Source organism: Ursus maritimus, unplaced genomic scaffold (genome assembly GCF_017311325.1).
Source record: "Ursus maritimus isolate PB19 unplaced genomic scaffold, ASM1731132v1 scaffold_34, whole genome shotgun sequence".
Lineage (NCBI taxonomy): Eukaryota > Metazoa > Chordata > Mammalia > Carnivora > Ursidae > Ursus > Ursus maritimus.
The window spans coordinates 11,485,735-11,501,523 of NW_024426008.1; the positions used below are offsets into that span (position 1 = coordinate 11,485,735).

Below are 15,789 nucleotides of genomic sequence, written 5' to 3' on the forward strand. Positions count from 1 at the left end.
ATTCTTTTGCATATGGGGGCCCAGTTTTCCTAGCACCACTTATTGAAGAAACTATCCTTTCCTCATATTATATTCTTGACTCCTTTGCCAAAAGTAATTGACCATACATGAATATGCTTGTTTCTAGACTTTTTTGGTTCCATTGATCAATGGGTTTGTTTTTATATTGCTACCATAAAGTTTTATATCAGTAGCATAGATAACTTTGTAATATATTTTGATATCAGGGAACACGATGCCTCCACTTTTGTTCTTTCACAAGACTGTTCTGGGTATGTGGGGTGTTTTGTGGTCGCATACCAATTTAGAATTTTTTTTTTTTAGTTCTGTGAAAAATGTCATTGGAATTTTGACAGGGACTGCACTGAATGTGCAGATTTCCTATGAATAATATGAACACTTTACTCATGTTAATTATTCCAATCCATAAGCATGGATTATCTTTCCACTTATTTTTTTTTCATCACTGTCTTATAGTTTTCAGTATACAGGTCTTTCACCTCCTTAAATTTATTCTTATGCATTTTAATTTTTTGATGGAACTGCAAATGGAATTGTTTTCTTAACGTCTCCTTCTCATAGTGTATAGAGACCCAAAAGAATTTTGTATTTTTCTATCCTACAACATTACTGAATTTACTGATTAGATCTAACAGCATTTTGGTGGAGCCCTTAAAGTTTATTTATATATATATATATATATATATATATATATTATCACATCACCTGCAAATAGTGACAGTTTTACTATTTGGGTCAACAAAGAATTACTGCAGATATTGACAATTTTATACTGAGTCAATAAAGAAAAAATTTTTTAAATACCTTAGGACCAATGAGAACATAAATACAATACACCAAAATTTATGGAATGCAGCAGAAGTATTTCTTAGAGGACAGAGCACAGCAATAAATGCCTACCTCTTGAAACAAGAAAAAACTCAAATGAACAATCTAACTTTATACTTCAAGGAACTAGAAAAAGAACAAACAAAACCCCAAATTAGAAGGAAATAAAATATCAGATTAGAAATAAAGGAAATAGAGACTAAAAAAACAATGGAAAAGATCAATATAACTAACAGCTGGGTCCTTTCAAAAATAAGCAAAATGCACAAACCTTTAGCTAGATTCACCAAGAAAAAAAAGAGAAGGCTCAAATAAAATCAGGCATGAGAAAGGAGACATTACAACTGACAACCACAGAAATACAAAGGATCATAAGAAACTACAATGAAAAATCATAACACTAATAATTAGGCAACCTAGAAGAAACAGATAAATTCCTCGAAACATACAACCTTTCTAGACTTAATAATCAGGAAATACAAAATATACATGGACCAATTACTTATAAAGAAATTGAATCAGTAATCAAAAACCTCCCAACAAACAAAAGTCCAGGACCAGACTGCTTCACTGATGAACACTACCAAACATTAAATGAAGAACACTAATCTTTCTGAAACATCTCTAAAAATTAGAAGGAAACACTTCCAAACTCATTTACAAGTCAAGCACTACCCTGGTACCAAATCCAGCCAAGAATACTATAAGAAAATAAAATCATAGGCCAATATTTTAGAGGAACATAATGCGAAAATCCTCAACAAAATATAAGCACAATAAATTCAACAATACATTGAAAGGATCATACACCATAAACAAATAGGATTTGTTCCAAGGATGGTTCAACATCCACGAATCTATCAATGTGATATACTACATTAACAAAATGAAGTATAAAAATATTATGATCTCAATGGCTGAAGAAAAGCATATGACAAAATTCAACATCCATTTACATAAAAACTTTCAACAAAGTGGGTAGAGAGGGAACATACCTCAACATAATAAAGACCCTATATAACAAGCCCATAGCTATCATACTCAATGGTGAAAGCTGAAACCTTATACTCTAAATCAGGAACAAGAAAAGGGTGCCTACTCTTGTCACTTTTATTCAATATAGTACTGAAGTCCTAGCTAGAGTAATTAGGCAAGAAAAAGAAATAAAAGGCATTCACATTAGAAATAAACTGTTTGTCTTAATCATTCCATCAACCATTTACAATTATCTTACACGAATAAACCCAAAAACATAAAGGAATATACATAATACCCTCTTCTAAAGGCCTAACACAGTAAATGGAAGTATTATCCGAGGTATCATATAATTTATCCATTATGATTCTGGGACATAAAATGTTTATGGTAGACAAAATAATGCTATGCCCTGACACCCAAGGATATCCATATTATGTCTCCCTAACACCTGAGAATATGTTACCTTATATGGCAAAAGGGACTTTGCATAAGTAATTAGGTAAAGAGGAAATTAGCCTGGATTGAGATCAGAGACGACAACATGAGAAGGATCTATCACCCTGTACTCGTTCTGAGATACAGGAAACCAAACGCAAGGAATTAGAGAGGCCTATAGGAGTTAAGGCCAGCCCTCACCTAATAAGTAGCAGGAAGCAGACTTAAACCACATGGAAATGAGTTTTGGCAACAACTGAATGAGCAAGGAAATGGATCTTCCCATACAGTCTCTATATAGGAACTCCAATTGGCACCTTGATTTTTACCTGTTAAGACTTACGTCAGACTACTGATTAATAGAACTTTAAGATAACAAATTTCTGTGGTTATACGACACTAAGTCTGTAGTAAACTGTTACATGATATCAACAGGAAACTAATTCAGCACTGTAGTACTTAGATTTAAAATTAAAATTAAACCAGGACTATTTTATTCTCCTTTATGAAAAAAATTATCTTCATTTTGTCTTTGATCTACCTTCCTAGATTTCCAAGTATAAGATAAAAACTGAAGACCAACTCATAATATAATATTTCTTTGAGAATGTTTTAATAAATGTACTGATTTAAAGCCTAGAGAATTTTAAACTCTCTAGTAGGGAGTCAAACAATAAAAGTTTATTACTTTAAAAAAATTGAGATGCTTACCAAAGTATTCTGGGCATTTTAGGCAGAACTCTTTCAAAAAGGCATTTGCTTTCAAATCAAATGTTCTAAGTTCAACATCTGTGCCCAATCCTAAAACATCAACTTCTACCACAGGTAGTTCACAATCTCCAACAAGGTGATAAAACTGAATCAAAACCTAGAGAAAAAGAAAAAAGAAACTACCACTACCAAAATAAAAAATTATTTATGCGGATGGTGGTTATAAATGGATATTTAAGGTATACATATGATCAGTATTTAAAATGTAGGAAAGATTTTATATCACACATACACATTTATGTTGTACAATTAACTTTTTAATAAATATGTATCAAATAACCCTACATATGACTAAACTAACTTTTGATTAAGAAAATCTTCAAAGAAAGGGGAGGAAAAATCACAGAGTAACATCTGGATTCAGCTTAAATTGGATGAAACAGGAGTACATGTTAGTAATGAGACTATATAAATACGCTGAATAGCAGCAGTGACTAACAATTTAAATAAGCCATATTAAATTTTACCATGGTACATACCTCTGGCACTTCAAATCTTATTTTATACTGAATCATATTTTTTGAACAATCCAGCTTTTGAAACTTTTTCTGCTGATAACTTTGAACTTCAGTGGGAGATTGAAGAGGTTCATCCAAGGGACTACATGGTGCATCAAAAAATTCTTCCTCTGAATCTAAATAGTACAGAACACTGTTTAAGTCAATAATCAAAATGACTGATTTAATAACATTATAATTTTTCTGAAATAAATATGAATTTTTTTTAAAGATTTTATTTATTTATTCGACAGAGAGAGAGACAGCCAGCGAGAGAGGGAACACAACCAGGGGGAGTGGGAGAGGAAGAAGCAGGCTCATAGCAGAGGAGCCCGATGTGGGGCTCGATCCCACAACGCTGGGATCACGCCCTGAGCTGAAGGCAGACGCTTAACCGCTGTGCCACCCAGGCGCCCCAAGAAATAAATATGAATATTAATACATTAATGGTCTAAATATTTCAAAATCTGAATTAAAAAGATGAGAAAATAGAAAATAGAGATTATGCCCAAAAGTAACATTTTTGATGACAAAAAATACATAAAAGTTCATCTTTAGACTAATGAACATCACCTTTTAAAGTCATTAGTCTAATAACTGCAAACAAAAATTTTATTTTTATTTTTATTTTTGAGAGCAAGAGAGAGAATGTGCATACACCAGCAGGGGATGGGAAAGGGGCAGAGGGAGAGAATTTTAAGTAGGCTCCATGTTGGGCTCCCCCAAATGCAGGGCTTGATCTCATGACCCTGAGGTCATGATTTGAGCTGAAATCAAAGTTGGATGTTCAACTGTCTGAGACACCCCGCAAAAGAAAATTTTTATAGCCAGTGCCAACGATTACATGCAACACGAATTTTCAAAGGAACACACTAATATGATGCTCTACCTGGGTAACAAAAATAGGACAGAGCTACAAAATCTGTACTATTAAAAGCACAAAGCAGGCCCTGAGGTTCGGATGAAGAAACTGAGATCAATCACTATGTCTTTCGTGTGTGTGTATGTGTGTCTCTGTGTGTGTATACACACACATATAATTTCCAGAATTTGCTATCAAAAACAACTCCAAACCATTAAAAGAAGATTTAAAGGAAACTAAAACCATCTGAAGTATATCCCTAACAACCAAAACCTGAATTTAGGGTAGATGATCTCACAAACATCTCCTCCCCACCCCTTAACCACACAGAAAGAAAAACATTCTCTAGAAAACCTAAGATTGGCATGGTAACTGCAGTTACTTAACATTTAGCAATTTTTAAAGCCTTAAAAATAGAGAAATACATTTACTTTTCTTTCCAATGTGGCCAAGAAAAAGCAGATATCTAATGTCAAAACATTTACCAGTTTTCATGTGTGAATGTAGGTATTAAGGCTTGATTTTTTCATTTAATAGTAAAAAAGGAAAATATAAAAATAAAACTAAAATTTTAAGATTCTCCAAATAACTAAGTAACATTATAAATTATGTATCAATACAGTTTTATAGGGGCTCCTAGCTCAAAGGAGGATAAAGATGATTAACTTACTAGTGGATTTTGTGAGATTATGAGTTTAACTTTTATTTACCAAAAATTCCTGCTGCAAAAGGAACTTTAAGGAACATTCAAGTTCTATTATCTTAAAGGAATTTTAGTGAAATTTTCTGGAAAACATATACGTATCAGCTATTGCCTGCAATTTTTTGTATAGTCTCAAAATGAAAATCATATTCATAATACATTTTAATAAGGAAAACTTCCTAAACCAGTTTCATTTTACCATCATCAACACATGGAAGTTCCAAGAAAGGAAGCACTTTCTGTGAAATCTGTGATGTTCCCAAAGAAGTGGACCTTTGAATCTGGAAGAAAAGTAATTCGGTGTTAATTAGCACAAAGATTTTTATTCAAAGTCCTAAGACAATGTTGACAAAAACAAAAAAAATCTCACTTTGAATGAAGAAAAAAAAATCCAGTCTGAATTAGGAAAGTAAATTATAAAACACAGACTTAAAGAAGTGGTTTTACAATTTCAAGGCTAAATAAAAATCATAAAACTGTTATATTAATTTTCTTGTTGACAGGCTTTGAGTAGGAAAAGATCTTAGATACGTGTTAACTCAATGTCTCACTAAGTAAGAAAACCATCTCAGGACATCCACAGGAAATAACCAGTCCCAATATTTAAAACCTACGGAGTTGGGAAGTTTGCAATTTCACTTTTCATTTTTTGAAAACTATTTCATTAAATTGACTTTTTTACTGCTTTGAGAAATATAGCACATAAAAACATATAATGCAATTTGAAATAGTAAGAAAAGACATACCTGAATCTTCTACTCAGGCCAAAAAACCAAGCAGTACTATATCCCTACCTAGAAGCATCTCATGTGATCCTCCTTGATTATATTCCCTATGACTGATCATGATTTCACTTTAATTTACTTTTTTACCTCCTATGAATGATTCTTTGACATGGTTTATCCTCTGCTTCTTTCTACACTGTACAAAAAGGGAGTATTAGACATTTTCCTATGACATTCTTCTACAAAACAATGTTTAAATTTTATCCATATTGATTGTTCAACTCATTCTCACCGCCTGACTATATTGCATATTTGATGAATAAACCACTACTTATTTGTCCACTACACTGTTGATGAATATTTGTATTGTTTACAGATTTTTTGCTTTTATTCATAGTGCCACCATAAGCACCCCTGAACATGTCTCCAGGTGCTCACATGTAAGATTATCTAAGGTGTATTTATCAAAGAGTAGAATTGCGTATATTTACCTTACTAAGTAGTATCAAACTGTTTTCACAAGTAGTTGCAACATTAAACTAACATCAACAGATAAGAGTTTGCACGGCTGCATAGCCTCATAAATGCTTAGTGTTTTCAGACATTTTAAATTTTGGCAATCTTCCTGGCAATTTCACCTTAGCTTTAAATAGAATTTCACAAATGCGTTACAGTTACATGTCCTATCACAGGTTCGTGGGTTGGGTTTGTCCTTCTCCAAATCCTATTTGTTTTTGGGAAGGCATTTTTACTGAGCATAAAATGTTTTGGGAAAACACTTTACATAGGAGTACAAACTAAGTATAAGGTTCAGTAAGTTGTCATAAAGAAAACAACCAGGCACCCGAAATTCAGATCCAGGAACAGAACATTACTATCAATGCAGAGGCCTCCATCGTGTTCCTCACAATCATTAGGCAAACCCCCCAAAAGAACTATGCTGTCCTAATTTCAATTCTTAATGTTCTGAAATTTTTTACATCTACATTAATGATAGAATGGTTTTGCTTTGCATTTTCCTGATGAGTAATAAAATTAAACACCTTTTCACATGTCTGCTCATGTTTTATTGGGCTATTGCTCTCCTTATATATTTTGGATAAACTATTCTGTATACTATGTATTGCAAATATTTTTCACAGTTGGATGGCTTGCCTTTTTCATTTTTAACCACTGTCCTTCAAAAAGTAGAAAATTTTCATTTTCATCAATTTATTTTTCTTATTTGTGCTTCTTTATCCCAAAAACATCTTTACCTACCACAAGCACTTAAAGATTTTCTCTTATATTTTTTGTTAAAGAAACTATACTTTTGGGACATTGACATTCATGTTTGTGTTCCATTTCAAGTTAAATTCCATGTGTTATTTTTTTCCCACTTGGAAATCTAGCTATTTCAAAATCATTTATTGAAAGAACTATCACATTTCCCCCACTTATTTGGGTTGGCATCTTTGTATAAAATCAAATATATATTAACCATGTATTATATTGTACATTTATATCCAGGCTTATTCTACTTCATTGATCTGTGGGTCTGTTCTCATACCAAACAAAACCACTTTCTTTAGTAAAGTAGCCATAAAATAAACCTTGAAATCAAGTATTAGAAAACCTCTAACATTATTCTTATCCAAAATCGTTTTGGCTAAGATTATGGAAGCAACCTAAGTGTCCATCGACAGATGAATGGATAAAGAAGATGTGGTGTATATATATGCAATGCAGTATTATTCAACCATAAAAAAGAATGAAATCCTGCCATTTGCAACAACATGGATGGATCCAGAGAGTATAGTGTTAAGTGAAATAAGCCAGAAAAAGACAAATACCATATTATTTCACTCACATGTGGAATTTAAGAAACAAACCAAGGAAGAGACAAATCAAAACACAGACTCTTACCTACAGATAAAAAACAGATGGTTAATGGGGGAGGGAGGGGTGGGTGAAATAGATGAAGGGGGTTAAGAGTAACTTATCTTGAAGAACACAGAGTAATATAGGGAAGTGCTGAATCACTATATTGTACATCTGAAATGAATGTAACATTGTTAACTATACTGGAATTAACATTAAAAATAATAAATTGTTTTGGCTAATATGTGTCCTTTGTATTACTGTACATACTTTATAGTTTGTTAATTTCCAGAAAAGAAATCTGTATTGACTGAAGTTGTGAGAAATCTACAGAATTTGGAGAAGATTGCCAACTCAACGAGGTCAGGCCTCCAATCCTCAACTATGCATATCCTTCCACTGTTTAGGTTTTCTTTTTTTTTTCAGAAAAGTTTTGCAGTTTAAGGTTTACAGGTCTTGTACTTCTTTATTAATTTTTTCTTAAGTATTTAGCCCTTTTTAATGTTATGAATGGAACAGTTCTCTCCATTTTTAGAAACAATTATTTACATTATGATAATGTATCTTGCAAACTTGCTTACTATTACTAGTGACATTTTTCTACATCCCTTAGGACTTTCTGCTGATGATCATTTCACCTGCAAATAAAGATAGTTTTACTTCTTCTTTCTTTTTCTTGATTTATTTGCAGAAGCTAGAACATTCACTATCAACTTGAATACAAGTGGTGAGAAAAGGCATTCTTGAACTATTCCGGATCTTACAAGGAAAGCATTCAGTCTTTTTCAAATTAAGTACAATACTAGCTATAGGTTTTTACTAGATGTCCCTTACCAGGCTGAAGAAACTCTTCTATTCCTCGTTTGTTAACAGTTTTTATCACTAGGGCGCCTGGGTGGCTCAGTGGATTAAGTGTCTGCCTTCAGCTCAGGTCGTGATCCTAGGGTCCTGCGATCGAGCCCCCAAAAGAGCTCCCAATCCGGCTCCCTGCTCAGCAGAGAGTGTACTTCTCTCTCCCTCTGCCCCTCCCCCTGCTTGTGCTCTCTCTTGCTTGCTCGCTCTCTCTCAAAAAAATAATTTTTTAAAAAAGTTTTTATCATCAATAATTGTTGGGTTTTGTCAATACTTTTTCCTCTTCCACAGAAATGATAATATACTTTTTCTCTTTCATTCCATGAATATGATTAATAGCCTTGACTGGTGAACCGTTTTGCTTTCATAAGGTAAATACATTTGGTTATAGTATATTATCCTTTTTATATATCATACTATTTGGTTGTAGTATTTGTTAAGGACTTTTGCATCTATGTTAATGAACATACATGTCTAGTTTTCTCATAATTCCTTTGATTACTAAACAGGACAATCTATGCAAAGAAACAAGAGAGAATGGCCCATACACAGACAAAATTAGCAGACACAGTTGCAGAGGAAGTAAGGCACTGGACTTACTAAAAAAGGATTTTTTTTTTTTTTTAATGCCTTAAATATGCTCAGAAAGCTGAAAAGGACTATGGAGAAACAGCTAAAGGAAACCCCAACAATGATGTCAAAACAGAGAAAACATCAATGGAGAGACAAATTTTAAGAACTCAAAAAGAAATTCTGAATCTGAAAAGCGCTAGATAACAAATGAATCAGTTATCTTCATGGATCCTAAAGTCATTTAAAGGATAAGGACTAATTAGGAACAACCTTACTTCCACATATTCAGCACCTTGGATGAAACGAACAAATTCCTTAACAGACAAAGTCTTATAAAGCTTGTGCAAGAATAAACTGATACTGTAAACAGTCCTGTAAAAATGAAACAATTTGAAAATCTCTCAAAGAAATTCTCAGCATAGATGGCTTCACTGGTACTTAAGACAGAAATAGTATCTACTCTTTACAAAAAAATCTCATAAAATAAGAGAAGAGGGAAACCTTTTCCAATTCATTTTACAAACCTGGACTTTCTCTGATATCATATGCAAACACATAACAAGTATAAACCAGGATCCTGTATGAACATAAATACAAAAATCCTCAACAAAAAATTAGCAAATAAATCCAACAATGTATTAAAAGGATAATATATCATGAATAAAGGAGGTCTATATTAGGAATGCAAGGCTAGTTTAACATTCAAGAATCAATGTAATTCATATTACAAGAATAAAGAAGAAAACTGTATGATTACAAGAGATGTAGCAAAAGCATTACATAAAGTGCTACAAATATTCCTGACACAAATAAAACTATCAGCTAACTAGGAATAAAAGAGCACCTCCCTCAACCTGGGAAATAACATGTAGGAAAAATCAATAACTATTATCACACCTAATAAGGTAAGACTACACTCCTGCCATTAAGTAGCAGACTGACCCACTGAACCTGAGAAAGCAGCACCATTGTCGGAAATCCAGGGGGCAACTTTAGCTCCCAAACCTATACCTTCTGAGCCCATGTTGGTAGTGGCACCTCTGTGGATCTCAGAATAGCCTTCAGGATTATTCTTTTCCCTTCTGAGGAATAAAGCACGTTCCCAGCTGGATGGCTCTAGTGTCCTACCCTGTAGTATCTCAGAAGTTTAAGGGATTTTCTTCATTTTGTTCTGAGACTCTGCCCTCTTTAGTCTAAGCTGGCAGTACTTCAGCCAGCCGGTACAGCCCCATCTCTATTCCCATCTTTGGCTGAGATGGTGGGTTAGACAGACCCATGAATCACACCCTTAAGCCCTTTATCAAGTGTTTTGTGCAAATGCCCTTGGTTTTCTCTCTGTAACACACTTTCCCATTTTTTGTAATATGGATAGGCTGAGCATTTGCCCAATCTTAAGTTCTGTTACTGATGTGCTTACAAAATCCTTCTTAAAAATGTATCTTTTCTTGCATTTTACTATAAGCAATTAAGAAAAACTAAGACCATGTCTTGAACAGTTTGCTTAGAAATCTCAATTAAATATTCAAGTTCATCACTTACAAGTTACACACTAGAAAACAATTCGGCCAAGTTCTTTCCCATTTCATAACAAGGATCATCTTGCCTCACTTTCTAGTACCAAAAGCTGTATTAGTTTGCAAGGGCTGCCATAACAAAATTTAGTAGACTGGAGGGCTTAAACAACAGAAATTTATTTTCTCACAGTTCGGGAGGATAATAAGTCCAAGATCAAGGTGTTGGCATAATTTGTTTTAACTGAGGTCTCTCTTCTAGGCTTGCAGATGTCCACCTCTTGTCTGTGCCCTCCTCCTCTAAGCTCTCCCACGCCAAGGTGTTTTCTCTGTACATGTGTATCTCTGGTGTCTTTTTCTCTGTCTGAATTTCTACTTCTTATGAAGATGCCAGGCTGCATTAGGACCCACTCTAATGGCCTCATATTAATTTAACCACTTTTTAAGGCCCTATCTCCAAATACAGTGACATTTTCTGAGGTACTAGGGTCAAGGTTTCAATATGTGGATTTTCAGAGGACACTGAACACATGTACATTTCAACTACAAAATACTTACGAAAAAACTTAAATACACCTAAATAAATGAAAAAATGTATCATGTTGATGGACTGATTCAATATTGTTAAAATGTCAATTCTCCCCAAATTGCTAATACAATAAAATCACCATCAAAATCCCAGCAGAATTTTTTTGTAGAACTGAAAAAGCTGATTCTAAAAGTTATAGGGAAAGGGGAAGAACTAGTGGAAACTATTTGGGAAAAGCAAACAATTTAGATGTCACATTACCTGATTTCAAGATTTACCATTTTCAACTGTATCAAAAAGGACACCTACGAATAAATTTCATCAAAGAGGTGAAAAATCTGTACCCTGAAAATTATAAAACATTGATGAAAGAAACTGAAGACACAAATAGATAGAAAGATATTACACACTTAAGGATTGCAAAAAGTAGTATTGTTAAAAGTTCACACTACTCAAAGCAATCTTCAGATTCAATGCAATCTCTATCAAAAGTCCAGTGGTACATTACACACACGTAGAAAAAAAATCATTCTAACATTTGTATGACCCCGAATAGCCAAAGCAATCTTGAGAAAGAAGAACAAAGCTGGAGGCATCCCACTTCCTAACTTCAAGCTCTATTACAAAGCAAGGTAATTAAAACAGTATGGCACCAACACAAAAACAGATCCATAAATCAACGGAACAGAAATGAGAGGCCAGGAATAAATCTATGCATTAACGGTCAATTTTTGGCAAAGGAGCCAAGAATATACAGCAAGGAAAGGACAGTTGCTTCAACAAATGGTGCTGGGGAAACTGGACAGCCACATGCAAAAGAATAAAACTGGACTCCTCTATCTTATACACAAAATCAACTTAAAATGGATTACACACTTGAATGGAAGATCTAAAGCCATAAAGCCTGTAGAAGAAAACATAGGCAGGTAAGCTCCTTGATAGCAACCTTGGCAATGATTTTTTTGGATCTGACATGAAAAGCAAAGGCAGCAAAAGCAAAAATTAACAAGTGGGACTACCTCAAACTAAAAAGCTTCTTCTGCACAGCAAGGGAAACTATCAACAAATGAAAAGGCAATGAACTGAATGGGAGAAAATAAATGCAAATAATATATCTGATAAGGGATTAATATCCAAAATATATATCCAGAATTCATTCAACTCAGCAAAACAAACAATTCAATTAAAAAACAGGCAGAAGAAAGAAATGGACATTTTCCAAAGAAGACATACAGATGGTCAACAGACACATGAAAAGATGCCCAACATCACTAATAAAGGAAATGCAAATCAAAACAATGATGAGATATCAGCCAACATGTGTTAGGATGGCCACTATCAAAAAGACAACAAACCCAGCGTGGCTACTACACAGACCAGACTTCACTTGCTTGTGTGCCACACTCTGCTTCCTCTGCAACCATGTCTGATAAACCCGGTATGGCTGAGATTGAGAAATTCAATACATCAATATCGAAGAAGACAGAAATACACTACCTTCAAAAGAAACAAATGAACAGGAGAAGCAAGCAAGGGAATCATAATGAGGCATGTGCTGCCAACATGCCCTATAAATTTACAAGCACTGTCTTATTTTACTTCTTTTAGCTGTCTAACTTTGTAAGATGCAAAGAGGTCAGATCAAGTTTAAATGACTATACTACATCCTTTTCACATCAAAGAACTGAGAACTACTGACAACGAAGGCTGGGTCTGCCACTCTTATCTGCCAGCTGGCTGGCAAGAAAGGAAAAGAACTTTCATTTTGGTGAAGGAAGATGCTGGGTGGGATGACAGTGAAATCTAGAATAAAAACAAGCTGGCCCAAGGTGTCTTACAGGCTATAAAACAGGGTTCATGGGGTTTAATCACAGTGCCATATTTTTGTTCAAATGGTTTTAAATTACTGGAATGCACAATTTTTAATATGCAAATAAAAAGTTTTAAAATCTGAAAAAAAGGGCACCTAGGTGGCTCAGTCCGTTAAGCGTCTGCCTTTGGCTCAAGTAGTGATCCCGGTGGGATGGAGCCCTGCATCAGGCTCCCTGCTCCTCGGGGAGCCTACTTCTCCCTTTGCCTCTGTCTCTCTCTCTCATGAATAAATAAATATTTTCTAAAAAAACTGAAAAAAAAAAAAAAAAGACAACAGGTAACAAGTATTGGAGAGGATATGGAGAAAAAGGAACTCCTGTGCAGCGTTGGTGGGAATGTAAATTGGTGCAGCCACCATGGAAACAGTGGGGAGGCTCCTCAGAAAACTAAAACTAGGAACTACCATAATCCAGCAATCTCACTTTCCTGGTTTTTCCAAGCAAAATGAAAACAGGATATCAAAGAGAAATCTGCACTCCCATGTTCACTGCAGCGTAATAGCCAAGATGTGGGAAACTATCTAAGTGTCCATCATACAGATGAATGGATAACAGCATGGCATTTATAAACAATACATAAGCATATACATATTATATATACACACACACATATATTTTTATATATATAACATAAATTACTCAACCATGAGAAGGAAGGAAATCCTGCCATTTGTGACAACATGAATGGAACTTGAGGGCATGATGCTAAGGATGCTAAGTGGAATAAGCTGAACTGAGAAAGATACTGCGCAGTATCACTTATATGCAGACTCTAACAACAAAAAGATCAAACATAGCAACAGAGTGTAGACGTGGTTGCCAGGGGCTATAGGGTGGAGGAAATAGGGAGCAATTAAGTAAAAGGGTACAAACTTCCAGCTTTGAGATGAGTAAGGCTGAGGATCTAATGTAAACTATGGTGACTATACGTCAACAAAACTGTACTGAATAACAGGAATCTGCTCAGAGAGCAGAACAAAATGTTCCCACCAAAAACCAGTATGTGAAGTAAGGGATGTGTTAATTCACTAGACAGGTGAAATCCTTTCACAACATACACATATATTAAACCACCACAACGTACACATTAATATTTTATAGTTTTATGTGTCAACTGAACCTTTATAAAGCTGAAATAAAAATTAAGAAGAAAAAATCTATTGTACAAAGAGAACAAGGACATCCAGCTTCAAGAGATATTTAGGTGTTAAAATCTTTCAGACTTGTGACTGAAACTCTGTTTCTGAGACAAGCCAAACAAGCATCCATGAAGGGGTGATTCTTTGTTTAAAAAACTTTTCTTTAGCTGACCTATGAAACCCCTTCAGGTTAAATTAAAACTCTTAGTAATGATCTAGTCTCTGGTACTGAACTTTCTTAGGAAACTTGGAAAAAGTGGAAAATAAAGTCCCTGCAGATTAGGATGTCATTTATATAGAAAGCAGCATGAAAACAGTAGAAAGAATGTCAGCTGTAGGGCTGTAGATTTGTTTAAAGACAGAAAGGGAAAAAGAAACCTGAATTCAAAATTTGGCTCTGCAAGCTAAAAGCTACCAGGCTTTATGATCTTATTAGCAAAGTATTTAACCTAAGAGTCTGTTCCCTGGGCAAAATGACTGTTAATACTTAACTTGCTAGATTGTGATAAGGATTAAAGATAGTAACTATGCAAAATCTAGAGGTGGGCTAGGTGTTGAATATAAATAATTAACAGATGACTTTATACAGTAATCCTTAGCCAAATGTGTGGCCTGACACATAACAGAAATTCAGTATAAGAATTATTACATAGTTATTCTCAGCCTATTTTTATACAGGCATTTGATTTTAAAAAGAACATGTAGTGTAGATCATAGGCTTGACAGCCTTACGATATACAGATTAAGTCCAGGGGATGGGAGAGAGAAGAGTCCTTTTAAGCTTCAGTGATAACTAAGAATGAACTAAGAATGAACCTACGCAAGTACTTTTTCTAAAACTTAGAGGCATTTAAAAAGGAAACATAAATAAAAGTGTAAAATACAGTATATATTACGACAGAAGGGACTCAGAAGTGCCGTCAACATAGCATAAAACTGATGGAAGAACCAGACTCACAAGATGGTCCCAGAAAAATTCTCCTTAACATCTAAAGAAGGGGATACAAAAATTAATTAATTAATTAATTAAAAAGTACTTACCATGAACCCATGTAGTAAATAAGACATTATAGTATTAGCGCAAGGATAGATACAAATCAAAGCAGTATCACTGGAGTAGAAAAGAGCCAAAAAACAGGCTCAACTCAATCGAGAAAGAAAGAGTTTTCAACAAATGAAACTGAAATAACGAAAAATACAAATGTACAGAGTAACTCATCACATGCACCACTTAAAAACTTAACATAAAATGGATCATGGAGCTGAATATAAAATCTAAAACTACAAAACTTCTAGAATAAAACACAAGAAAAATCTTCTTGATTTTGTATTAGGCAAAGAGTTCAGAGATGGGATATAAAAAGCTTCATCCATAAAAGAAAATACTGACAAAGTGGATTTCAACAAAACTTAAAACCTCTGCTCTTCAAAAGAAACTGTTAACAAAAAGCTCAGCAACAGATTATGAAAAAATATTACAAAACACTTCTGTTTTCAGGGTTATGGTACAACATGTCAGCATCTCACAGGGTTTGATGAAGTTCCTTATATTATTTTTACAATTTTTCTGTAAGTTTGAAATTATTTCAAAAGAAAAAAGTTAAATGTGAAAAGAAATGAAAATTTTTAAAAAG

At 34.1% G+C, this 15,789-nt stretch overlaps 1 protein-coding gene across 2 annotated transcripts in view; it reads right to left on the reverse strand.

The window, feature by feature from the left end:
• Positions 1-15,789, reverse strand: part of VPS13A (vacuolar protein sorting 13 homolog A) — a 225,628-nt gene that overhangs the window by 135,317 nt on the left and 74,522 nt on the right. For both annotated transcript variants that reach the window (XM_040620229.1, XM_040620230.1), the window contains exons 24-26: positions 5,295-5,376; positions 3,513-3,667; positions 2,974-3,130 (exon numbers count right to left, since the gene is read on the reverse strand). In XM_040620229.1, coding sequence (XP_040476163.1) covers positions 2,974-3,130; positions 3,513-3,667; positions 5,295-5,376 — 394 coding nt within the window. The remainder of the gene's footprint in view (positions 1-2,973; positions 3,131-3,512; positions 3,668-5,294; positions 5,377-15,789) is intronic.